The 27,929-nt window shown below is 40.3% G+C and overlaps 1 protein-coding gene across 4 annotated transcripts; it reads right to left on the reverse strand.

Moving 5' to 3' along the window:
- Window positions 1-241: 241 nt before the first annotated feature.
- On the reverse strand, window positions 242-26,884 carry LOC147332960 (SH3 and cysteine-rich domain-containing protein 2-like). 4 transcript variants are annotated; one of them, XM_086289802.1, is made up of 11 exons: window positions 26,294-26,884; window positions 16,811-17,159; window positions 15,300-15,394; window positions 12,363-12,447; window positions 10,141-10,256; window positions 9,268-9,337; window positions 8,976-9,052; window positions 8,777-8,865; window positions 6,116-6,167; window positions 3,248-3,385; window positions 242-2,661 (listed from the first exon to the last, which is right to left on the reverse strand). In XM_086289802.1, the coding sequence occupies exons 1-11, from the start codon at window positions 26,375-26,377 to the stop codon at window positions 2,563-2,565; spliced, it is 1,254 nt and encodes a 417-aa protein (XP_086145928.1). In that variant the 5' UTR covers window positions 26,378-26,884; the 3' UTR covers window positions 242-2,562. The 4 variants fall into 4 exon arrangements, with proteins under 4 accessions (XP_086145928.1, XP_086145930.1, XP_086145931.1 ...); XM_086289804.1 differs by lacking the exons at window positions 9,268-9,337; window positions 10,141-10,256; XM_086289803.1 differs by lacking the exons at window positions 242-2,661; window positions 3,248-3,385; window positions 6,116-6,167 and adding an exon at window positions 8,135-8,616.
- Window positions 26,885-27,929: the final 1,045 nt, after the last annotated feature.

A 27,929-nucleotide genomic window follows, 5' to 3' on the forward strand; every position in this document is an offset into this window, starting at 1 on the left:
CATGGATGCCAATGAAACTTGTCATTAAAGTGGCCTCGTTTAGGAGTTCTGTGCTCTCTCTAAGCTAAAAAAGACTGAATAGAGATATAGAAAAACAGCAAAAGCTACATGCATTTGTCATGTGGACGTGTAAATGATCAGCTGTCAACTCCTGTGGAATATCCTTAATATTTCACTGTGCAAAGCATGTTACAGACTTCATGCATAAAACAGGCAGACCAGGTTTTGTAAAGATGTTTTATTGAGGTACGCGGCCAACCAACGAATCTGGGAAACATCCAAACACATACTTAACATTTTGAAGTCTTTAAGGTGTAAACAGTAGATGCTACGTGAAATTAGACATAATTCATGATAGCACATTTTTAGATGAGTAAAATCAAACTTCCAGTTATGCTGTGACAACACATTCCCCCTGGAATATGTTTTCAGGAGTGTGGTATTGTTTATGCTGCTGTCTCTCTGCCAACAAGGACAAACTGTAAGTCCACCAGCTGAAGTACTTCATGGTGAATTGAAGTTGCAGTTGAAGTATTTTTAAATACAACATCTACAGTATTACTATCAAGGAGACACATCTACAAAATTACAGCTTATTCAAATGACTCAAAATAAAGTGCTACTCCCGTGATGACAAGAGAAGTTTTTAAAGGAAAAAAATCATAGCTTCTAAAGGCTTCCACAAAAAATGCAGACTAAAAGGAATCAGCTAGATCCTTGTGCTCTGAAAAGGATGGGTGAACTAAAATGTGCTTTAATTTATTATTCAAATGATGCAATCTGTCCTTCAGTTCTAGATTTCTTTCACATTCCTGATTTTCCACACGCAAACTCAGGGACAAGGACTTTTTAAAAAAAGAAGAAGATTTTAAATAAATAATGACTTAGTGCGTAGAACTCTAAGCAATCTGAAATGTACTGGTATTAAAAAATGGCTTGACTTTACGTCAGAACTGACCAGTCACATCAATAATATAAGGACAAAGGAGGCCAAACGGGGAGTGGAAGATGGAGATGACAGGCTGACATTTGATCCAATGATGACTCGTGCACCCATGGGTACAACACTACCTGCATGTACACTGACTCATAACGGTTCAGCACTCGTGTCATCCCTTTCACTGCACAGCCTCCTACTCCTCCTGTTTTCCTGTGTCCCTCTAAGCTGTCAGTGAAACTCCTTGTCATGGTCAGAAGGAACCCCATTGTGCTGTTGTTTTTCAGGCAGACTGCCTACAGTTTTTTTCCTCTTGTTTCAAGCTCTAGTGAACATGTTAAAATTCTGGGCAACGCTTGCAACATCCCACTGAGGCTCTTCAGCAGGTCCCTGCAGAAACCGGCGGGTTTATGCCCACCGAGGTCTTTCATGCGAAAAACAGCAGAACACCTTCTGCCACTTGTAACTTCTAAACTTGGTAGATGTTGACATTTTTCTTCCTCAGTGCTCACGACAAGCTCCCAAACAACCCCCCTAGTCTTCCTAAAGAGATTTGCCTCCCTTTTAGCTTTGATTTCTTTTACCTGATCTGTTTGTAAAATAGTAACACAACAGAATAAGGACGGTAGACAAACACAGCTGTGTCTCAAAAGTGGACAGACATAATAATCTATAAAATTTTACTTAAAAGAAAGGAACAATTTTCAGGCAATTCCTGGGAGTTCATGTTTTTGTTTTAAGGATAGTCGAAAAGGTAAACTCTGAGTCTTTGGGTAGATAGTGATGATCACAGGGTTTGACAGACTTTCATACCAGAAATTAAAAGATGCTGGACAATTTTTATAGCATACTTTAATTGTCATTTCATAATGAAAAGAATCAGTTTTTGATTTTTGTGTGAAAAACCTCTTCTTTTTGCACTCTCAAATCATTGAGTGCAGTCGTAACTCAGCCAGAAACTACAGACAATTTTCAGATCTGGTGTATTCCTTTCATCCTATCCTGCCGTCTGTCTAAATGGCAGTAGCTTTCCATAGCTGGCAGTGGTTGTTCTTGGCAAGTGCCTATTGTTGTAGCAGTCTACACGAAGCTGATATCAGTCCCCAGGGCAGAGACCCTGAAATTAGCAGATAGGAATGAGACACACGGAGTGGGTAGAAACAAGAAAAGGACACTGATAGAAGCATCATGTTCCCATGAGAGGATTCAGCCTCCTCCCACGCTGGTAGACGTCTTTTTGATGAGGAAAAACTAAATCTGAGCTGGCATCCAGCAGACATTTTAAAGCATTTTTGACCACCCTTGTCTACTAAACATCGATTTATTGGCTTTGAAAAGATAAACCTACAAGAGAACTAGAGCAGGGCAATTGCATAACTGCCCCCTCCATTAAAGGCTTACAATCAACCAGCTGAGCTGGAAACCATGTGTTTATGAGGGGCTGTGGTTCCAGATCCTTGCAGAAGTGTGTATTATGTTTTTAGTTTTTCTGTGTTTGGCTGACCAGTTGGAGAAGCTGGAGCAGTTGTTTAGCCAGGGGAATGAGGCAGAAGAGGGGTAGTTTTAAAATGGGTGCATCCCTGGGGAAAGTAGATGTGGAAAGATGGTGGTCTGTGCACAAAGGTTCAAATCTCCTCTATGGAATCAGCTGGGACCAGCCCTTTCTTCTTTCCACTGCTCAGCTTTAGAAACACCTCACCCTCTTCTCGTTTCCCCACACAAATCTAAAAGCAGGAAACAGAAAATAAGATGCTTTGTTTTCTAAGAGGAAACTAGAATAAAAGATTATTTTTACCAATATAAAAACTGTTTTTAAAAGAACAAATAATAACAGACCTTAAAAAAATCTGAAAGTTATTGTGTAAACTGCCTACAGGTTTTTTACTTGTGACTAAGCACTATGAATTTTCTCTTTGTGTGTATATGAATAAAAATCAGTGGATGAAAACTGATTGAATGTGACCCTGAAGGTCAAAAAACAATGTGGGTTTTCTTTCTAACGGTCTATACAATCTGGAAATGATGAGCCTTATTCATAGCAAAGACAAACAGACATAGATAATGCTGGTGCCAATCCTTTGATCGCTCTCTAACCAGGATGCACCCCACTTCTCACACAGCGTGTACTGGATTTGGCTTCAGTCCCTTGAAACCCTTCACAGGACAGGTTTCATGAATTGAGAATTGGAATCCTATCATCAGTGTATGCTGGGTTGCCATAATAGCCTTTTGATGGTTACAATGAAAAAACGGTGAAGCTATCAACAAAAATAAATTAAGTCTCAAACCAGTATTCCACCATTAGTATACCTGGGATTCCCTCACAGCCATGTGTCCTCTCTCTCGGTTGCCGGGATTGCCCTGAATAACCCGCCACACTCTCTCTCCGGGTCGGACCCTTTGCACAAAGTTGGCAGGGAAAAAACCAACTTTGTCCCCACATTTACCCTGAGGAATGAACCAAAACAGTTCAGTCAGCATTTAAACTGTATCTGGATGCCAAGATAGCTGTCACAGATTCTTTAGATCTAGTTAATGAGATTGCGCAATGATAGCCTGATCTGCGCTTACTGGCCCACCAGACTGCACTCAACCCAAATTGTTAGCTGACAATCCAACTTGATTGTTTTTCTGATGGAAAATCTGGAGTTTTACTGCTCCACTGTTGTCAAGTTCAATCTTAAAAGAGGATTGTTGGAAATCTCTATATCAGGGGTCTCGAACTCCAGGCCTCAAGAGCCGGTGTCCTGCAGGTTTTAGATGTGTCCTTGATCCAACACAGCTAATTTAAATGGCTAAATTAGCTCCTCAACATGTCTTGAAGTTCTCCAGAGGCTGGTAATGAACTAATCATTTGATTCAGGTGTGGTGACCCAGGGTGAGATCTAAAACCTGCAGGACACCGGCTCTCGAGGACTAACGTTCCCTACCCCTGCTCTATATAATAAACTGCCTGGCCAAAAACCCCCAAAGTCTAATGCTCTAATATGTCATTGAACCACATTTAGCTTTAGCTTTGATCAGAATTAGAATCACTTTGTAAAAAACAAGGAATCTGTGATAGTGTCGTGCAAAAAACCCAAAAACAAACAGTAATGCAGATATAGAATGTATGATATTTACAGTACATATAATTATACGTCTCTATATAAATATTAAAAATAAATACACAGACTACCCACAGATATAGAGATGACAGCACGTATTCGCTCTGGCATCATTTTAATAAAGCCATGCAGTGTCACAATATCTATTTCCATCCAGAACGGTGTATTGATGACGGGAGAGTTGGATTTCTGTCTAAAGTATTCTCCAGAACATCCCAAAGATGCTCCGTGGGGTTAAAGTCTGGTCTCTTTGGTGACCAATCCATGTGTGAAAATCCATGCGTTTTCACACTTGGAATCCCATGAATCCTGGCATTATAATCTTGGATTAGGCCCATGTAGTTCATCACATGGAAAAATCCATTGAAATACCTGCTCGTTCAGTATATTCAGGGAGTCAGCTGACCTTCTGGACACTTAAAACTGCTGTACCTAGACCTGACCAACTGAAGCAACCCTAGCTATTAATGCTGACCTAACAGGCTTGTCTGGTAGACACTATACATGATGGATGCATCACTACATCCACCTCTCTTATTACCTTGATGCACCCATCAGTCTGGAACAGGGTCAACCTGAAGTCAAACCACATGACCCTTTTCCATTGCTGAACTCAATCTTTTTATTCTCTAGCAAATTGAAGCCTTTTTTTTCCTGATTAGCTCTGGTAAGTGGTTTTCCTAGGGCTGCTATTTAGTGCCAATCCCTTGAATTCTCTTCGTATTATGCATGTGGAATTGCAATTACTTTTGCTATTAAATATAACCATGAGATGTACTGTTAAACTTTATTTGAGTTCACCAAACGTCAAAGTGACCTCTGACCACGATCGTTCAAGGTTTTTTTCCAACCACATCTCTTCCTTAGATGATAGTTGGTTTTAATAATGCATTGGACAGTTCTCAGCCCACTTTTAGTAGTTTCAGCAATATCCTTAGTTGTTTTTTTTGTCTTCTTGAAACAAAGTAACATCTTTGTTGCCAAAAAAACTGTTGCCAAAAACACATTATTCACTGCAGTAACTATCCAGTAGAAGGCAGACAGTATATTGTTAAAGCCTGTTTAAAGTCCCCCAAAATGAGTAATTTGGCACCAAATATTCATTCATACTAGTTTTAAACAGTTTTTCAGTGAAGACTGACTGATAAGAACTGAACACTTTTATATCTACCGCTTCCATCTCATAACAGCAAAGCCCAAATGAACTTTTAGTTATTTAGTAGTATAATTGAGCAGGCATCTTTATTGTTATACCATCATAAACAGAAATGAGAGAAACAACACTTTCTAAATTAAAATTCTGCCTCATGTAGTGGCAAATCATCCCATTTTTGCTGTTTGTATAAGAAGGATGAAACATTTGTTTTCCAGGTGCGCACACATAAACAACAGATTTCATCCCTTTCTTGCCAGTGATAACTGGGCATACCTCATTATGCAGCAATGTTTCACAGTTTAACACCCTCTGCCTCAGGTGTTGATGTGTTTATTGAAGTGATTCACAAACTATACATTAGTAATGAACAGATGATTCACAGATTATACATAATTTAAAGGTTTCTTGGAATGAATATGTTGATGTGCTGCTCCGCTTTGGGTTACGTAAGTTCAAGCGAAAACTATGCTCACAGAGTGTACGCTAAATCTGCACTCTGGATGCGTTTTCCTTCTTCGTGAACTGAAACACACGGGCGCACACACAAATGCACATTTATTTCCATTGGGAGTTAGTGAAGCTCATTACAGACTCAATAAGGGCCTCTACGCGACTGCAACAGTAGCCAAGTTCATTATGTTAAACTCTTTTGGTAATTTTCAGAGGAAATTATGTTCTATTTTTGTCTGTGGCTCCTTACATGTTTGCGACAGGCAAAAATGGAGCAGGTGTTTTGCATTAAAAGCTTGGTTTAAAGACCTAATTTAACACATGTGCAGTATGAATGCATGTGCACACACATAAACACACACACACTTCTGAGAACTTGGGGAAAATAAAACACAGCACACACCAACATCACCAGGTATGCACCAACTAGCACACACAGATGTTTGCAAATGATTTATTACCCACCTTCCACCACTCCTCATTAGAGTCGTCAGTGACCTGCACCCGATCACCAGGACTAAAAGAGATAAGACAAGAGAGAAGATGGGAAAAAAGGGCATGAGAAGGGAGGTAATTGGGGTGGAGAGGAAAAAGAGACAGGGAGACAATAGAGGGAAACATGATGGGAAAGGCAACGGAGTAGGGGGGAAGAAAGGAGAGCTGATTGCAAGCACAAAATATTACAGTTATCTAACTACCACAGAAAGCTGTAGTGTACCCGTGGTAGCAACATTGTGGAGGTTAAAATTTGGGTGAGTCTTTGTGTCTCGCTGTAGAGGTGACAGAACAGCTGAAAACAAAGTCATGAGGTCTACATGAAATATAACTCTATAGTGTCTGCTGCAGCAATGAAGGCTAGGCCCGATCTGCAGCCAGCCTGGCCTGCATACTAATGATGCTACCAATTTTTGATGAGACTTCTCTACACATACACAGTATGCCCACTGTCCTAGATATACAGGGAGAAGCTGTCCCAATTGCATTTCGGTGCATTCTGCCTCCCGGATGTCTGCATTCACAGCTGCCCTATATGATCATGGTACACACACACACACACACACACACACACACACACACACACACACACACACACACACACACACACACACACACACACACACACTACCATGTGAGTCATATTTCTTAGGTGACTGGTACAATTCTGCTCATGCAGCGTCTCAAAGGAGCGCAGTTAAATATTTAAATGCATCTTTTATAAAGGTTTTCGTGCCCTATATTGTCTATCTAACTAAGCATTTATATCTATATTGTATATTTCTAACAGCAGAATTAGACAACTTTAGCAGTTTCCTGGTAGTAATAGATAGTGGATAGTGGTTCTAACTTAACAATGCTAGTATTTTTATACCTTTACTGTTGCTATTTCAATTTTTAAATACTATATTTTACATGTACAATATTTCCTGACAATATGGAGGGCATCAGAAAGAGCAGATAGGTTTCTTTGTAAAAATCCTCACAATGCCTAGTGGTGAGATTAGCTGCTATTCAGTCTCAAAGAAATCTATGAAAAAAGCTACTCAGAGATGAAACGCAAGCCACTACATATGTATTATCATTGTAATAAGTACAAATGTTATCTAAATTCCATCCATTTCTGTCCATCTTTTCATTTTCTTTCAACCTCTCCCTTGAGAAGATGCCACAGCGGGTCATCTGCCTCCATCTCTCCATCACTACAACCATAAACCTTCTCTTTAGTCTTCCTCTTTCCCTCGTGCCTGACAGCTCCATATTCAAAATCCTTGGTCCAATATAACCAATATGCTGTTTTTCTTCTCTGTTCAAACCCTCTCAACCTTGTCTCCAAACTGCTCAACCTGAGCGTTCCCTCTGATATACTCTGATAATTTTCCCTCCATTCAGTCCAAACAAAAATGTTATCTTCAACTTTGCCACCTACAGCTTTTTTTTTTCTCTCTCTCAAAACTATACATCACAACAGGTTCACTCTTGCTGCTATTTGTCTGTCACAAATCCCTCCTGACACTTGTCTACACCCACTCCCGCTTCTTGAACTCTCTTTTTCACCTCTCTTGTCCACTGTCCATGACTTTGGATGGTTAACTCTAGGTATTTAAACTCATCCACCTTCACTACTTCCCTCTAATTCACACAGATATTCTGTCTTCCTTATCTCCGGATCATACCTCTACCTCTCTACCTCTGTCTTTCTCCTCCTCCCTACTCTTACTACAGATCACAATGTCATCTGTAAACATCATAATCCGTGGAGACTACTGTCTGACCTCATCTGTCTTAACCACTTATCCTAAAATGGTTGAAACCAGCTGGGGTGGAGCACATCCTGGCTGAAAGTGGGAAAGTGGCGGGGTACATCATGGACAGGTTGTCAGTCCTTACAAATCAAATCCAAATAAATGTAAATCCCCCCAAACCCACTCATTCTCATGTAAGCTGTGTGTTTGTGAGCCATTATAGTCAAACCACCTATACTCATCATCACTACAAATATAATACACACTGATTAGATAACTGAGATTCTCCCCACATAAAAATTATCTTTTTTTTAGGTGATTAAACTATCAAATTTCTGATAATAATTTTTGCAGAATTCATATCTATGTACTGGTTTGTTAAAATCGACCTGTCTGGAATATGGTACATGTTTTGACTTCTGCCATCCACAATGGTCTGATCTTACTTTCTTGTATTTGGGCTTTAACTTTGACAACAGTGCTCTGCTTTCTCCATCTGTTTTCTCTCTTTCTCTCTCTGATAATCTTCCGCTCTATGCCATTTCCTCTCATGCATGTCCTCCCTTTCATCTCTCAGTTGTTCAGTGTCTTTATCCCCTTCCCTGCTGGGAACACAGCTCAGTCACTAGTTCTGCGTGGGGACAGTGATGGGCTTTGAGTTTATAATTAGTCGTCCTTAAGGGCGCCCTGGCACCGTCCTTTGCAGATGGTGGGGACATTTTCATCCTGCAGGAACAACAGCCGGGGCAAAACACGAACAAAAACCGACCATATTTGCACACGCAATGCTAAAAAAAAGCAATTGCACACAAGCACTCCTGGACATGCACACGCATATAGCTATAAAAATCCTTGCACATAGTCAGGTTGTTTTGCTTTTACTCACTGTAGTTCCAGGTCATTTGGTTCCTGAGGCAGAAACTTGTAGAGCGCTACATAGGTGTGGATAGAGTGGACTTCAATGCGCTTGGGCACCTGGTTACAGGGAGATGCAGGAAGGGGAGGCAGTGAGACAGAAATACACGCTTGAGGAATAGAGCAACAAGGGATGAAAGTATGTACAGGTGGATTAAACAAAGCGGTACCTTCTCCTCTGCAGTCTGAGTTTGTTCGCTGCTCTCGTCTACCTCCTTTTCGATCTCTGGCTCGGGGATAGGATCATCTGGAATCAGCGAGAAAATGTCTTAAAAGTCGCTAATCACACACATAAGCACTCGTTTTATTGTTTTTGTTTTTTTACAAGCAGCCACAGTAATTCTCTCTCACGCACAGAAAGTTATGCGCGACACAACATCTGCATAGACACACATAGGCAAGGGCATGCAGCGCATGTGCATATCCACATACATCAAGGCACAGACACAGAGACGTCTTTACCCCCTGTCTCCTGAGTTAATTCTTCCTCCATGCTGGACTGTCTCTGTTGCCTCTCCTCTCCTCCCTCACCCTCAAATAAGAACATAGAGAGGAAGCAATAAAATATCAGCACCAGGAGGCCAGAGAGGATGCATTTGATAGTGGGTGACCTTGTTGTCAGTCAGTATGCTGGAAGTTCATGTATTCAACAGGTTTCAGAGATACCTGCGGTTCACAAAATGTGAACATTTTACATTTTAGCAAGCATGCACATTCTTTTCAGTGGAGAAGTTAGATGAGAAGCTTTCTATCAGTCTCAAACGTGTATAAACAGACAACATTTTGCAACATTTTGGTGAGGCGAGGTGTTTGGTCCAATGTTGAGCAGCAGTAAACATCTCTTGGCTGTTGCTTCATATTTGCTGATTATAAGCTGTACACAGATCAGTCTCAAATATTTGTAGCTGAACTGTTACTTTCCGATATCGCAACATTTATTCAGGGTTTACAAGTTTGATTTAGATGGCTTGCAGCTGTTTTTCAGAGGATTCGGAGAGCTTTTTGAATTAGTCTCCATGTTTATATTATGACTAAAAAAGGTAGCTAAGAAGACAAGAATATTGTTATGTTAAAGATTTTCTTCCAATTTAATGGCTGTTCTGATAATACCTAATAAATCTGAATCTAAAGCATTCTTAAATGTATTAACTCTTAATAATTCAATAAAAAAAACCCATATGCACCCTTTACAAAATATGGCTTAACAAGGGAATGTCACTGTCAGTTCTCTTAATATAATAAGTAAGTTAGCTAACGGACCAGTGTTGTTTATTGTGTCAAACACACGGGACTGAACTGTCCTCTACCCCCACCCACAGGCCTATGATGTCATACCAAGCTGCGCGTTGGTGATTCTGACAAACTGCCAAAACTGGAGCGACTCATCTGTGCCAAGGACGTCCCGTAGCGCAAGGCGGCATACACAGGGTCTACTCGCATCCGCGGTGCCTCTGAAACCACACACAGACACGTAAATTATTCACTAAAAGACTTTAGACACACTACAATCAGGGCTACACGCTGAGATTACACTGTACATCATGACTATTGTGCCTGTGCCAATCTGGAGGAACCAAGGGGTTTAAATATAACTGCTGTAACACAGTCAGTCCTGAACCAAAGTGGCCTACTTTAGATCTGCGAGGACAGCAGCCAAAAATTCAAAAGAAAATGAAGACATTCCAATGAATTAACATGCTTTGATTTATTTAACTTAGTGGCAAGAGATGTGTCTTAGTTTAATAGCTTTAACAGATGTGAAACTGTAGAAAGAGTAGAAAGGGAATAAGAGACGAAAAGTAAAATATGGAAATCTTCTGAAAGTCTTCGCTGCTGCATTTCATGTAGACAGCAGTGCTTGGGTGCTATCACACTATTTCTGAAGTTGGGAATTAGATTTTTCAGCTCTTTCCCCATCCAGCTCAACAGAAGGAGGGTAGAGGGATTTTGCTGCAGGGCCAGATGTGTCTCAGTGTGCGTGTGCCTGTGCAGGATGGAGTTGAAATCACCTGTAGTTTCATACTAAAGTCATTTCTTCTGTATACAGAAGAAATTGTGCAGCAATGTGTTATTTAGTATGATTAAGTCAGGTATTTAGAGTCGATAAAGCTCATTACACTGACTGAAGAAGGTATTTCTGCAGAGAGAAGTTAATTGCAGATGAGTAAATGATGGGATGGGAAGCCAAGCTTAGAGACTCTACACTCCACTGCTCCATATAAATAATTATTTTTTTTTAGATCCTTAAGGTTTCTTTTGAGACTGGAAGGAGAGTTTTTATGTAAAGTAGCTTCAGGTCTGTTTTTATTATAATGTTGTTAATTATCAGTTAACTGATAACATTCTGACCCGAGAATATCATCAGTATCAGGTTCTCTTTGGCAGATTTAACCTTAACATTTAAACAGAGAAATCCTTTTCACATTCATCACATATGAATCATCACTGCAAGACTGCAACGTAGACCGTTAAGTTCCCGCAACTAGCAGACTCATAAATGAGGTTTAATATGAGAACAGTAAATTGTGGCCAGGAGGTACTTGATGGGAAATTAAGGGGGTCTGTGAGTAAATACAAAATGAAAACTGTTGTCTGATATGAATGTGTGTAAACATTTTACCAAGCCTTTTGTTAGCATAATTATGAGCACACTGTGTAATGTGTGATTGTGAGCTTGGCAGGTTGCACTCTCAGCTGGCCCTGGCAAAGTCCCAGGCATCATGGTGCTGAGCTCGAGGTGATGATGGAGTTGTAGGTTCATTGTACCCTGACTCATGAGTACTACAAGCAAGTGACAGCATGGGGCGCCGACCCTGATGTGAGTCATGCATTACGGCAGATGACTGTGTCACGTTCAAAGGTGTTCTTCCAAAGGTATGACAAAGAAAAATGAAGCTGCATTTCAGCGGTGACCATAAAAGGAAGAACAAATTTAAGCACTTTGGTCCAGTGGTTGTAAAAGCAACTCGTACCACTATGATTTGGCCTTGAGCGGACAAACACTGACCTGAAAACTGATTAAAAATATAATTTTCTTTGAAATTTATTCCCAGCATTTGCTGAATGAAATAAGGTGGATGTTTGTGAATTTGGGGTTACCATCAATCAAAAAAGTGGGAAGCATTTCAATGTTTATGAATTTTTAAACATGCAACTGTGGTGCCTATCTAATAAATTAATCCTCTTCACCAGTCCAAGGATATACAGCACAACTCATAAACAGAGATATAAAAACATAAACATTAGAACTTATAAATATTTATTCACATACTTTCAGCGTAGAGACGGTCCATCACCTCCAAGTGAAACTGAATTTGTCTCCTTCTCTTTATCTTTTTCCACTTCACATTCGTCCGTTGCCAGGTGAGGTGAAGACATTTCTGTTTTTTATTACATTACAAGCAAAAGTGCAAAAAAAAAAAAAAATAGAAAAATCGAAAAGTAAAACCCAAAAGGCTGGACAAGAGCAACGTCACGAAACAAAAGCACAGGGACACAAGCAAACCCAACCAGCGGATTCACTCATACAACCACATGCACACTCGGACTGCGCTCACCTTGGCTTGGCTGAACTTCCTTGACGACAGCCAACTGGTCATTGACGAGCATTGGCGAGCTGAAGTTTCGCTTGAATGCTCCCGACTAATGGAGGGGAGAACAGAGCACAAGGGATTTTATAAGCTGCCATAACTTCTTGTTTATAGACTCAACACATAGCTCAACATATATCTCTTTGTAGTGCTATTTGAGCATTCATACAGAACACGTACAAAATGTAAGTGAAACAATTAACTGGGCTCACTTGCTCCAGGAAAGAACAAAATAAGCAAAGCCACGTATGAGCTCTCTCTGCTGCTAATCATGAACAATAAATTCACTCAACCACTACTTGTGGCCGCATGACTTAGACACAGACACGGACATGTGATTCTCCGTGTGTATGTGTCAGCACGACTGCAATTTCACACCGAATTAAGCACAGTGAGAGTTTCAGCTGAGATATCGGTTTGTCTTTGCCTTGACTTGCAAATGAGCCACTCACTTTGTCATATTATGTTGAAGAGAGAAACACTCAGCGGATCAAAGGCAATAAGTGGCTACCTTTGTTCTCCACAAACACACCCAGATTGTGCGCTGATGATATTTTAGCTTTCGCTGCCCTCATCATTCCCCTACCTTTCCCCCTCTCTGTTTGTGCACTGCTGTCAAACTGCACTGAGCTCTCTTCAGTACAGCGCTCTTAAAATTTTCCAAGTGGCTCTCAGAAGGTCTCGCCTCCTGCTGCATGCTAATGTCCTCTGCTTTACACTAGAGGATAAACACAAAAGCTGTGTCTGAAATCACTCCCAATTTTCTGCCTAGTGAATCATACTCACCTTCTACCATTGTCCTTCAAACAGTCATAATATGACATTTTTCATGATAACAAAAAAAAATCCACATTGTAACATCTAACCGTTACGCCGCAAGTGTGCGAAATACTCTTTATGTAAGCAGTAGTAAAGAAAATTAAACATTGCTAATGATGGCCCTAAAAGGATGGTGCAATGATTAATTGTTTTATTTCAGTAGCATCAGCACTTCACAGCTTCAAAACAGCACTTTTCCTTCTGCCATATGCATCTGTGTTTTTTCAGCAATTTAACTGAAACTGCACATATGGTGAGCAAAAATGACTGCCTGCAGGTCAAGAGTGTTTCAGTGTTTATACGTGTGAGTCTGTGTGTTGATGTAATAAATGTGTTTGATGTGATACAATACTGATTCATCTGTGGGGTTTTTTTTTTCTTTCCCATTAACGCTGTACCTAAAGCTATTCTATTAAAAAAATTAAATTAATTGCAGAGTGCACAGGGTTTTGTGGTCAGGTTTTCAATTCATGCTTGTAATCCAAAGTGTGTTGGTAATATGACAAAACAATGATTGGAGTTGTGAAACTGAACATCAGATAACAAATCAGAAAATAAAATGTCAACCTCTTAACAATTTCCACATTTAGTCACTTCTTTGTTGCAAATGTGCGAGCATGTTGCAACATGACTCGAAAAATAAGGCCTTCCCTAAATGTCTTCTATGTTAATGAGGTCCACAGCATGAACACCTTGCATATTTCCAGTTAACGGGACTCTTGTAGTCCTACAGATCACTCTAGCTTTGCACTCTCCTGCTTTGATTAAGAGCAATGAGGAGATGCAATAAACTGCATATATGGAGGTTGTTTCATTGCCCCTCTGGGCCTCTATGCAGGCCTGTGAAAAACTAAGTAGAGCCCATGATTCAGTTGCTTGTGGAACCACCTTAAGCAGCAATAACTTGAAGTAATTGTTTTCCGTATGACTCTATTAGTATCTCGCATCCATGTGGAGAATTTTGTCTCACTCTTCTTTACAGTGTTGCTTCAGTTCATTGAGGTTTGCGGGCATTTGTTTGCGCACAGCTTTCTTATGGTTCCCTTAAGGTCTGGGCTGTGAATGGGCCACTGGAATGCTTTCATTCTTTTCTTTTTCAGCATTTCTGTTGTAGATTTGCTGCTGTGCTTGGGATCATTGGGATCATTGCTCTGTTGCGTGACCTAATTTCAGTCAGACAAGTGGCCTCACGTTTGACTCTGGAACACTGATATACGCGCGAGTTCATGGTTGAGTCAATAACTGCAAGGTGCCCAGGTGGCTTCAATGGCTACAAAACAAGCTGTTCACCACCATGCTTGATAGTGGGTTTGTGCTGATATATCCAATATATCAAATATAAGCCATGCTGCCATGTTGATTTTAGAGAGAATAGGCTTTATTGTGGCAATCTTCCAAAGAAGCCATACTTGTTCAGTCTTTTTCTAATTATACTGTCATGGAGTTGAACATTTAATGTGCTAACTGAGGCCTGTAGAGTCTGAGATGTAGTGCTTGTTTGTTTTTTTTTCGATTTTTTAAAATTTCTCTTGGAATGAATTTGCCGGATTTGCACTCATTGAAAAATTGCAGCTTTGTTTTAAACCCACCTGAATGTTCCAGACCAGCAAACTGCCAAGACTTCTTTTAAACCGCTTTATGGTGATTATCAGTTTATTAAGTACACTTAGTTTTCCACAGGACTACCCAGAGTCTCATGTCGGTGTGTCATTTGGCTGTATGTTAACACGTTTATTTCAATGAATCACTGAAATATTTGCTTTCTTGCCAAAAATGAACACGAGAAGTAATAAGTAGCCATTCTATTCTTGCAATCCAGACACAAACAAAGCCAATGCTACTTTTTTATGTTTCCTATTCATTTCACAGAAGAAGATGGTTTATCATAGCAATAGCCTGGCATGAAGTGCAATGGAAAAACATGAAAGCAACAATCACTTTCCACTGAAGAGTGCTAAATCAGGGAACAGAATCAGTTTAAAAGAGTTGAGCAGACCAAAGTGTGCAGTTAGTGACTATGCTGAGAGAAACTCTCAGTGCTATAAATGAGGGCAACATCAAACTCTTGGTGTGTGTATTTCGCACCTTCCCATGACACGGCTGCTGCGATAGTTCTGAGGTGCACCACAGGTGAGCAGCCATCTTGCACGTTTTACACCGTAGAGCTTGTTTGGAGTTTCCTGCAGAGTGGGATAAAGAAGAGAGAATGAAAGCAGGGGACACTGACATTGAAGCAGTCACAAAAAGAAAAAAAAATCAGCAGGCGACAGATGTGCACTCGGCAGAAAGTGCTAACAGAACAAAGTGGCCCTTACATCATATGTGCAGGTTTTTCTCTGTTCAGGTGGAGAATGAAATCAAACCCTGTCTCAGTTTTATCAGGCTGGCACTGCAACCAGAGCTCACACTAACAGCTTCATAATGAACAGCTCTTCTTGCAAAACAACTTAAAGAGATTGGAAAGCAGCTGGACATATTTTAATTATAATCGATTTGGCATTGAGTAATTTACGTTTGTATTTTTAAGTGTTTGAGAGCTAAAGTCTCCTGAGACTCCAGTTGTTTTCTTCCCATTTGTTATATGTTTAGAAATCCTCTTTTCATGTTTTAGGGATTAAGGAGTTGAGTCGTTATTATCCTAGAAAACAAAGATCACTGATTTCTGAATTTGTCACAGATGGGGATTATATCGACAGGTCTGTATTAGAGCAGAAACAACAATCAAATAAATTGGGTTGCTCAAGAAAAATAGTGGTTTTAGAGAGAGAGATAAAATTAGTTTAACAGCTTATGAGAAAGAGGCTACACTTTGTTTCGGGACTGCAGAGATAAATCTAGAGCGAAGTGATGCGTTGCATAAATAAACCCACTAAGGATGCAACAATAAATTTTCAAAAAACTGCACAGGAGCAAACACGGGGGAGCAGGTTGGAGACTGTAATCAGTCACAGTGACAGGAAGTAGATTTAGCAGAAATACTAGAAGCTAGTAGCACTTAGAGGTGAACAAAAGCGCACATCTGCGCTAGAGCTATAGCAAAGTCCAGATCTAATTGAATGACTTAAATCGAGGAGAGAAAAAAGAAGGAAGCAGTGAGGTGAGATTTAAAAACTTCACTTTTCTCAGGAAATCATTATTATTTTGTTTATTTGTACCACTTGAGGTAATTGAGCACCTTAAATATGCTCGTTTTCTGTCTGATATGGAGCTGTATGAGAAGACTGACACCACATTTGTAGTCTCTGTGCTTTCAAATCTGCAAGGGTCTGCATGGATTTAAGTGAAGTAAATTTAATGGTGAGTGGAAAGTTCCACAATTGTCCAGATGCACTTGCCCACTTGCCTACTTCCAACTAGATTTGGGAAAAAAAAGAAGTAAGACCAATTACTTGTCCAAATTTTCTTGCTTGTTCATATGACCAACTCTCTCATCTTTACAGGAAATTTAAAATCACATAAGTGGTAATAAATCATAGGTCCTGAATAATAATTTTACACAAAATTCAAAGTTTTTCATCTAAACTCTTCAGTCTTTAGTTTTCATGAGTAAGTGTATCACCAAAGACCATGTCCAGTGAGAATATCAGGCACCTTACCTACTATCATGTGCTTGCAATGCTGGCAGTTGGTGGGCTTTCGAAAGATGTGGTCCTGGAAACAGTGGGTAATCTGGGGTCGGGGAGGCTTGGCGGGGAGTGATGGAGAAAGGCTGAGTGAGGGCGAGTGGGAGGAGATGGAGGGGTTGGGACTGCGAGATGGTGAAATTGATGGTGACCGGTCACCAACAAGTGGGGAGCCAGGCATCAGAGGGGGGGACGGAGGCGGCGGGTCCGTGATGAAATCCTGGGGCAGGCGGGCATCGCTGTAGGACCTTTGGAAGAAGTTCTCCACGCTCTTACTGCGCATCATGGTCTTGAAGGACAATGAGCGTTTTAGTCTCTGGAGCTGCACCCACGGACACACATCGACAGACATAGGGACAAAGATAATGCATTAAAAATAAACACGAGATAAGCAAGAAGCAATAACAAATGTCCAATGTGCCCTCAAGACAGCACAGACAATATCCCGGAATCCATAAACATCACACTCTGTTCAGATCAGTACACCTTAGGGAAAGAAGTTGACTCATGTAAAGCAATATCACCTCATAAGGAAACAACACATTAATAAAAGAGCTGCCTGTCCCCTTCAGCGAGATCGAATTCATATTTTTAAAGGGGTGCTTGTGCTTTTGGTTGAACAAGATAAGCTTTTGCTTATGTGTATAAATTGTACTGGCTTAGTGGTAGTGACAGAAGGACTCTTGTGATAAAACGAAACAAGAGTTTATTCAGCCCGATCATCTATCAACAACCCATCACCAGGGCCCTTAAAGTGAGCGCCGGCTCCACTAAAGAGGCCACACGGTTGCAGTGAGCACAAGTGGTTCAACTCACACACCAACAACATGTGTGAATACACACAGGTAAAGGGTTATTATGCAGCACCCAGACTTTTATTACAGAATAATGGTGCTTTATGTACAACGTGTAGTTTGGCATCATGAAAAAAGCAAGGACTACCCTGAAAAGAGCATTGTCTGGACTGTAAAAATAGCTGCTTTAAAGCCTGTACATATTGTATTATTAAGCATCAATATGCAGCAAGGTCCCCCTGTAGATCTGCAAGTTGCCTATGCCATCGAAGCTAATGGAAACCCATATCAGTACAGATCTTCTGAAGTTCTTTACAAAAGATAAAGAAAGTTGATTAGGAAGATTAGGAAAATGAGAAATAAGTGTGGCAATTCATATCTGCAAACATTCATGAAAAATGCATGCCAATGCAGTATAAGAGATAAAATCCAGATGCTTTAATATTATAACAAGCTTGAAAGTCAGTATGTGGTATGGTCCGAGCTCTCTTACACTAGTTTTCTTGTCATTTCTTTAAGTATTTTTCAGGAAATGTTTCTCTGGGCTTTTTTAAGGACGTTTGAAGCTCTTCTTTGGATGTTGGCTGCCTTTGGTTCCATTCTCACTCAAGATGATCCCACTCTGTTTCAGTAATGTTAATATCCAGGTTCTGGGGAGGCCAATCCATGACTAGTGGTGCTCCAATGTTTGTTTTTCTGTCCAAGTATAGTTTTACTGCATTGGCAGTGTGCATTGGATGCATCTCTCAGGTACTCTGTCAGGTCTTTGCTTTCTTCAGGACTTTGTGTTCATCTTCTGTAGAAAGCTTTCAGAACTGACATTTTTTCTTTTTTTCTTGTCATGCTTTCTCAGGTTTTTTTAAGGACAATCTACACAGGAAGCAGAAATATTTTAAATTTTGGCTAATCGCTGTTTGGAAATCACCTTGTTGTTAGAAAAATACAACTTTATGTTTGTCAAACTGTGTCATTTTTAGCATTTTTCATGGACTCAAATAAAGAAATGGAATAAAATTACACTTGTTTTGTGTTTTGTAATAGGCCGATAGTAACAAAGTGCCTAAAGATACAATTTAAAATTAGTTCATTGCTAAATTGTCTGTTATGTCTAGACAACACTGGTTCATACCTTGAGTTTGTGCTTGAATGATTCATAGTTCAGTGTTAAATGGCTTAACAAGTAAAAAACACTCCTATGAAAATGGTCAGGCACTGGGCAAAAAATGAGTAAAAAAGCAGCCAGTGTCCCAAGACATGTTTGAAAGGCTGCCAGAAAGCATAGACAGGAAAATTACAGAGTTCAGTTCTTTATAGTGTGCTGTCAACACCATATGTGCTGGATGGTACCTCTCCTCACTAAGTTGGAGAAGTGTCTTTTATTTCCAAAAAGAATATCACATTTTGACTGGTCACACAAGAAGACAGGTTTCTTTTTTTGCCTCAGTATAGCTTAAATTCCCCAGAGATGGTTGCAGCATTCCTGGATCATATTTACAATTTATTCTTTGTATGGTAGAGTGTTAACTTGGATTTGTGGATTTCTCTGCCCACACAGCCTTTGCCTGAGTCATGAACCTCTGCCCATCTTTGCTTCTGAGAGACTCATCCTGGACGCTCCTTTTTATACCCAATCATTTTTCTGGCCGGTTACCAGTTAACTTTTTAACAGCTTTTGCAGGAACACTGTTACATTAGGTGTAATAACCAAACCAGTTCTTTAAGTTCAGTGCATTTCAAAATCTTAAGAGTCAAATGATAAAACATCACATCAACAGGCATCACATCAGTTATCTACAGAATGCCTAACATTGATTGACTAGATAAATGAATGCTTCCTGACATTTGCCTCCAGCTCTATGTACGGTTGATGATGCTAGTTTCCCAGGGGACAGGCAGACATTTGTTACAATGACATGCGATGGAAGGGGTAACGCTGTGTGAGGGTGTGGTCACGTCGCAAGGAAAGAACGGATGAACACAGACAGACGAGGAGACAGATCATCAGCAGGCTACATACACTCTGCGCACATGCTCTGTCTGTCTGTGCTCATTCTGCTCAGCACCAAACATAATCACTTAACAGGGACATGTTGTTTACAGCTCTGTGAGTCTGGGAATAAGCTATGAAGACAGTTTGTCTATTTGACTGTGTGTCTGTGTGTGTGAGGAACACATCGATGCAGCGCAAAAGAAACAAAACTGTAGGAGTGTAACTGAATGTACATTTGCACACTCCATATGCTTCCTCTATTTGTGAAATTATTTCCCTTCATTAGATTACATTGATGAAGATTAGGTACGCTGTGGACTACTACAATTCATTATATCTCTGTTAGACATCTCTGAGCACCGAAGGGTGTTATTCTTATCTTTATTTTTTAGAACTTTGAAATAAAGTACGCCGCTTTGTAACCAACTGCTTCGTTAAATACATATAATCTGGGCAAGGACATTTTGCAGGATTTGCATTTCTTAGCTTCTGGTTGGGGATTTAGGGTTTCTTATTGTAAGCTGAATCGCTGCAAGTGTTCGTTCACCTATTTATGGCAGCTTCTTGACACACAAGTGTTGTTAGCTGCAGGAAATGTGCAGCATGTCTTCTATGATGCTTATAGATGCATGTTCACAGGCGGGTAGCCTGGATGCAGGCAATTAGTGCGTTGGATATGTCCATGTGTTTTCTGGGTTTCACTGAACTATGCACCACAGTGATCCTAATGCATAACTTAAAACTTTCAGTTTGGGAGATTCAGTTCAATTCAATTTTATTTATACAGCGCCAAATCACAACATCAGCTGCCTCAAGGCGCTTTATATTGTAAAGTAGACCCTCTAATAATACATAGAGGGAAAAAAACCCAACAATCATATCACCCTCTATGAGCAAGCACTTTGGTGACACTGGAAAGGAAAACCTCCCTTTTAACAGGAAGTAACCTCTGGCAGAACCAGGCTTAGGCAGAGGTAGCCATCTGCCCTGACCAGTTGGGGTGAGGGGAGGAAGACAAGACAAGAGACATGGTGTGGAAGAGAGCCAGAGATTAATAACAAGTAATGATTTATTGCAGAGAGGTCTAAAGCCAGAGATGCCTTTTGCTTTGTTGCGTGTGATCTTATTCTAGTCAGATTAAAAATGTTAAAAAAGTTGTCATGTAAGGATGAACAAGCATCTAATTTATGCTTACCAAATAAATAATGATTAACATCTAATGATCTGTTCTCGAATTGCATTAGTAATTCATTTTTTTAATGAGGGGTAAAATAAATTTGGTGTTGAAGCAGGTACAGCAAAACCCACATGTTTGCTACCTGGTAATATTTTCTCAATAATGACTTACTAATGTAAGCAAAATGATTCATGAAACATTACGACTTATAAACTATATAATGGGGTGGAATATATTTTTAATGATGTTAACAGTACAAAGTTGTTTTGACTTCATATTTTATGTGCAGCATCACAGCCTTGAGCAGAGCTCTTTCAATCAGAGTGGCTGAGTGCTGGCATAACAGCTCCAGCTATAGAGCACATGTCTCAATTACAGCTAATCTAATCATCTGTCAGTGTGCGGGTCTGAAAAGCATTCCCGTTTTCTTCCATTTGAACATTATCTGAAAGAATAATCCTTCTGACTCAAGGCCGATGTGACATCAAGTATGATGTGGCGCTTCACTGCACATTCATGTGCACCACCGCACATGAGGTGAGATGCTGATATCGATGAGTCAGAAGCGATATATGCCACACTTTAGTCCCAGATTTATAGCTGATTATTTATTGATTATTCCTTTTATGAAAATCCCTGTGACCTGCAACGGGACCTGCCTCAGTCTTCTGTCACTTCTTCCCCAACTGCACTTCTCCAAGTAATACTCAACCCGTTTCAGCTTAAAAAGACGCATTTGGATCAAGTCTTGCCTGCTAATGTTCCTCCCTCAACGTTTTTTGTGACTCATACATGACTAATAATGTGATGCAAAATGCAAAATATTGCACAGATTTACACACATCTGCAGAGTCAGTCTTCTTTGAGCAGCTCCTATCTCACTGCTGCAAAGCAGACTGACGAGCTGTCTCAGCAGACCTGTAAAAGCCCACAATTTTCACATCTTCGATCCGTATTACAACAGACCTCTGCCTTTCTCACATGTTGCCAGCATAAATGTACAAAATCAATTCTCCACAGCGGAACAGCGAGGATTGACTAGTCATAATTCAATGATAAGACTTTTATGTCACTCGAATACCGCCATAAAAATTTAATGGGGCCAGTCTGAGATATTTATGGGATGCTCCAGTCTGCCCAGAGGTCAAGACTCAACAACAAAGCCTTTGTCCCACTGGGAATATGAGGATAATATAGGCACTCTGGAATTTGGTGAGATGGTCTGAGTGGGGCCTGCATCACATGTTTTCAGTGTTTAGAAATGTAACACCAGTAGGATTACTATAAGTCAAAACTCTATAGGTGTGCAAGGGTGTGTGTGTGTGTGTGTGTGGGGGGGTGGGGGGGGGGGGTTACTTATTCCCTTTCTTCCCCATCACTCCTGAAGTGTGCCAATTTTCTGCTCTGCCATCAGCAGTAGTAAAGAGAACGTGCTGCACGGATTGGAAAAAACAGTTACTGCAATTGATCCATGCCTTAAGTCAAAACCAGTATTCAAGTCTATATGACCTTAAATCAATATTTTAATTTGTCTACCCTTGAATTTCCACTTTAATCACTCCAGCTAGTTGCGCTATAAAAAACGAGGTACATTTCTTTTCTTTTTTTTTTGCAATGATGCACGTCATAGTGACTGACCTTGTTCTAAGTGAGGATATTTCAGCCTTAAGAAGGATAACCGAGTTATAACTGCGCTCTGAAAGACACAGTCTCCTGGCTCCCTCCAATTCTAGGTCATCAGCAGAATATGTCATTTCAGAGGAAACTGTCACCATCAAATACCAGGTACATGGATTTCAGCATATAATTATTTTCACTGTGTGGCTTCAACTCTTCTCCGACAGTTGTAACCGAACAAACGCGAAGATTTTACTAAAGTGAAACACAACAGCGGGAAAAAGAATCACATAGAATAAAAATATGAGCGAGCAGCTGTATTTATGATTACAAGGAGCACATGTGGAGCGGTTTTATGTCCCAACATTTCTCGGGTTGATCGAAATTTCTTATTATGCATGGCATCCTGGCAAATTCCTGCTCTCAGTGCATGAGAAAAGATGCATAATCACAGGCTGCCTCCTACGTTCTGCTACTATCACACATGCATGTACACACCGTCAATCATTTACACACACACACACACACACACACAATCACTTTCAAGGACTGTTTAACAGCAGAGATGATCTCTGTGGAATAGCAGTGTGGAGTATCTTTTGTGCTCCTGTAGGTTTCTAGTGTCCAGTATTTCAGCATCTCACACTTTTCCTTGTAGTGTCACATTAATAAACATCACAGCAGTGAAGGTGTTACACTGATTAAAGACGACCTTGGCCCACTTCAGCTTCCTGATTTGACTTACTTACCTGCTCACATCTATCTGATCTGTGTCATATCCCCTTCTGAAGAAAAAGCCAAAAGTGTGAGCGTCACTTTAAAGATGTTTGTACATCCGAAATATAGCGAAAACACCAGAAATCATGCACCTGCTAGATGATTAGGAAGAGTTCAACCTGAATGGCAGTAATGACTATGGCCTGTGTGAACATGAGCAGGTGCACATGATAAAACCTGCTTGCTTTATGACAAATGATGACTGCTGTATCCATCAAAAGTGATGCAGTGAAATGTTCTCTCCCATTCGATGCTGTCTTCGATGTCTTCGATGCTGTCTTCACAGCAACCACTCCTTTATCCTTAAATGAATTAAAAGAGATGTCGATAAAGACGGTGCTTTTTCTTAGAACCATCTACATTACAGAGGTGTTTATTACCACCTGGGGTAAAAACCCAAATCCATTTTCTTTTAGTCTGACCATGAAGTTTGCGGTTTGGGTGGTAATTTCAGTTAAATGTCTCAATAGTTTTTTTATGGATTGAAATTTGGCACAACTTAAATTTTTTCCATCAGGATAAATTGGTGACTAATAATGTAGTAGCACCATTAATAGAGCCTACTGCACTTCTGTTTAGTGCTGCTCCAGTACCACTGCTGAATTTAGTAAATAGTGCTTAACGTGCACACTTGCATCACCTTTTTGAGTGTACCAGTTTTTACACAACCACTAGCTAGACTGGAGGCTCTATTTCTTTCTTTCTTTTATTATTATTTTGGTTTTAAATACTGCTTTAATTACAATCCTGACGACTCTGATATTACAACTAACTGGTTGTAATTTAATCGAGACCAAGACTATTTAATCAAGACTATTTTAGTATAAGAACACATAATAGGCTACTATTTAAAACACACTTCCTGGTTGTCTGTTCCCAGTTGATGTTTTGGACAAAGTGAAAACAAGGTGATACAGCTCAGCCTTGTTAAACTGCCTTTTCCTGAATAGCCAAAAGAAAAAAAAAGTTTTTTGGACGTTTCAACGTAAAAAGAAAGCCATCCATTACAAAAAGATACATTTGAATGTAAGCTCTTTAAGATTAATTGTAACTTAGCTTTGAAACTGAGACAGTTCAGCTTCACTGTAGGGAAAGCCAGTCACCTTTCATCTCTCAGTCAGCTGCATATGTGTGTGTGTGTGTTGTGCGCTCACATCCATTTAAGAGGGTTTAATGAAGAATGCGAAGTGGACACACGGATGGATTGTGGGAGTTGTAATTACTCAGCAGGCAAGCTGACAAACAAGTATATCAACCAAAAACATGTTTACGCCTTTATATCTCTGCGCTCAGACATCATCCTGTGTGCTCATCCAGGAGAGAAGATGTTTACCTGTGCACCTCCATCACAGAAAACGCTCCCAAAGCATCAACAGCCCAGAGAGATCAAACTGCTCTGCACAAAAAGAGCAACACTATAGGCTGATGACTGCTACTCGGGCATCTAATTGGCTCCACCACTCACATTTCTGCCAGGCTTGGCAATACACTACAGATTATTGTTGGGAGCTGGAGAGAGAGACTGCGCTTCCTCTTCTCATAATCTTCTGGCACTGTTTTCCTCTGTTCTTGATTTACGATATCCATCTTTGGTGGGATTTTGCTGCTGGTGGATTTTGGGGAGCATCTGTTACCTCTTTCGTTTCCTCCCTGTCATTGTTGTCTAATAAAAACCATCACGGACACATGACTATGTGTCTGATTAGATTCCTTCAAAAATGTCACCCTGTAGCTGTGTATTTTTATGTGAGGAACAGCCTCCAGAGCCAAGCTGACAAAAACTCTGCATTTTTACTTTGACACTTCAATGGCCAGGTATTTAATTCATTCGAAAGGATGAGTTCCTCTAGCATAAAGGTTGATGGTTAATTTTGAATCTATCCCACACCACAGAGAACTCAATAGATTGAAAGACCAAAGGCAGATGATCAAACTGATGGGTTTTTTTTTTTATTATAGAGGGCTGTGACACGATGAAGCCAGAGCGAACCGGTGAATCATTTGAATACCAATCAGTCCAGCTTGGAACAGGCTCACACCCAGTTTTCACCAGTAGCAGCTGGTGAGAAGAGGAGAGCTGGAGTAGAACGCCTGGAGTAAGTGGTGTTAAAATTGCTTGTAACAACGTCAACTTGTATGCTTTCAAAGAGGACATCAAACATTTAGATGAAGCACAGAGGCAGTCTGAGGCTGGTGAAGTATGTGACTGTGCTGCACGGAGTGTCACTTTCCTCCAAACATGTCAGCAGCGTGCATGTGTTTGTGTGTGGGTGGCATAAAGAGTCATAGGGTAGATTTGACTTAGGGAAAGTTGTATCAAGCTGGTTGATCTTATGTGTCCTTCCATTAAGAAGCAGACATCGGGAAAGCTTCCACAGCTTGGAGGGCAGCCCCAAATCTTTGTTTATATAGCTGAGTGAACAAATTAAATGGATTCATAAAGACACTCTGAAAGGGCATTTGTATCTTAGACATGCACACTAGTAGCTGTGTATATGACAGACACAAAATTCACATAAGCAAATGCAGCGTCTTATTTATTGCAATATAAACTTGCTGCCAGCATAGAAGAAACAGCGTGAGTGCTGCAATGTCCGCAAAAAAACTGCAGCTCATCAAAAAAGAAGCAAATTAAAATAACAAATGGACAAAAGCATTAAACACTTCCATTATTACATGTTGGTTTTGCTGCCTAATAGTCATTAAAAACACACACTTGAACCCTTTTGTGTGCGCCTGCTTCTAATGGATTTTGACAGAAAGAGAGACACGGGGAGACAGTATGACATCACACCTGACGTGTGAGGTTACATCTATAGTGACGCAGTCGTGATGAATACTACTGCAATTGTGTTGTTATTAGTATTACATAAACGGTGGAGATGCAGGTGGAGAAAACCATCAAAGGAGAAGAATACACTTAAAATGAATAAAATAAGTCTTCTTATTAATAGTTCAGTGTGTGCATTTAACTACTCAGCAAAGTCACTCACTTATGTCTACTGATACTGTTCTTTTTCGATTCGTTAGGCACAAATACGTGTATGTTATGATCTGTATGGCATCTGAAAAAGAACCAAACTCCAAATTTAGGTACTTGCCTTGGAAGTCACTGGTTGGATGGGCATATTGCTTGGAGAGCGCTGGAGCTCCGAGTCGCACTCCATCTCATTGTTTTCGGTCATAATTGGTGTAGAAGTGGGAAGCGTCGTTCGAGACACAAACAGTAAAAGTTTTAACTCCTCAAATAGAGTCCAGTCGGTAGAAGATTTCCGGATTTAGCCATTTAAAAGACTGACAAAGTGTGACAGATCCACATCAGAGGGATTTGTGCGCGCCTCAGGGCCACCGACTCCACAAAACACGTTTCTGGGTTTATTATGATCTGTGAGAACAGGTTATAAATTCACCAGCTGTTAATATCTCATTTATGCCACGTGAGGATGGGTATTCAGGAAACGGCTGAACCTTGCGTGTGGGTAGTCTTTTGTGTCGCCCGCTGACGCGCACCGGAAAGCTCCAATGTGGCACAATTCCTCCGTCCTCCAGGTGCAAATACGGCTCAAATCAGCAAAAAATGTCGCTGTGTGACTATGAGAATGTCAGCGAAATAAAATCATATCCAAATCGTCATCAGCTTGTGTTCTGGAGGAACTCGCTAGGTGTAAATCCAAAGCGAACTGTGTCCTTCACCGCTGCACAGACTTAAATTTAAGCGCATTCTGAGGCACGCCTTTCCATGCGTCTGAGGCGCATGATTGGGGCATTTTTATTTGTTACAACTCTACCGGGATTCATTTAGTCTAAATCAAGACTGACGGCCACGGGCGGAAGCTTATTCAAAACCCAAATATACATTAGCTTAAAATTTTCTCTGTTCTGGAGTAAAAGCAAGAGCAGCACTTCATTCTGCTGCTCGGATTTTGCGTCTTGAGTGTGTGTGTGTGTGTGTGTGTGTGTGTGTGTGTGTGTGTGTGTGTGTGTGTGTGTGTGTGTGTGTGTGTGTGTGTGTGTGTGTGTGTGTGCAGCCATAGACGCGTAGTTACAAATAGTAAGTGTGATTACATACAGTAACTCACAGACACGGATATCTTTTAAAAATATATTGTGATTTTAAGGCTATACATTAGATAGACATGCAAAAAGGAATTAAGAAGCCACAAGAACACACAAGACGCTAGAGAGCCTTCTGCTGCTTGATTAAGCAGTGAATCAGAGCAGGCATCTTCCTCTTCAGAAGAAGAGCAATGAGTATAGGCTGAGCTGTGTTAGAATTATTCGGAGTTTTAGAGAAACTATATTGAGACAATTTTGTTCTGTTATCATCCATTCCTCTTCATTTTCTGCCTGCACCCTACAGCAGTGAATACTGAAAGTGTGGCTACCAGCTGCTGCCCACAGAATTAAAGCTTAATTTAAAGTGGCATCAGTATTGCTACCTGCTTTTAAATGCAATCTCATTTCCTACCTGGTTTAATCAGCGTTCTGGGACAAGTTCCTATTGCTTCTCTCCTTTATAAAACACACAGGTGACAGACAGGGTGGGTTAAATAATAATGGCATTTCAAAAGGAGTTCAATGCTAATATTAACAGAGTGGCATGGAGAAGGACTTCTAAATTTGATTCAAGTTTTTTTTCCTTCTTCTTCTGTCTGCAAAGCGTTTTTTCTCCAAAGGCTGACATCAAAGTTTCCTGTCAGAAACTCTTTGGGCGGGGGTGTGCTAGAGAATGGAGGA

The sequence above is a fragment of the Aulonocara sp. 'chitande type north' Nkhata Bay genome, linkage group LG4 (assembly GCF_057382095.1).
Source record: "Aulonocara sp. 'chitande type north' Nkhata Bay isolate Kocher_YH1m ecotype deep benthic linkage group LG4, A_spYH_male_GT1.1, whole genome shotgun sequence".
Classification (NCBI taxonomy): domain Eukaryota; kingdom Metazoa; phylum Chordata; class Actinopteri; order Cichliformes; family Cichlidae; genus Aulonocara; species Aulonocara sp. 'chitande type north' Nkhata Bay.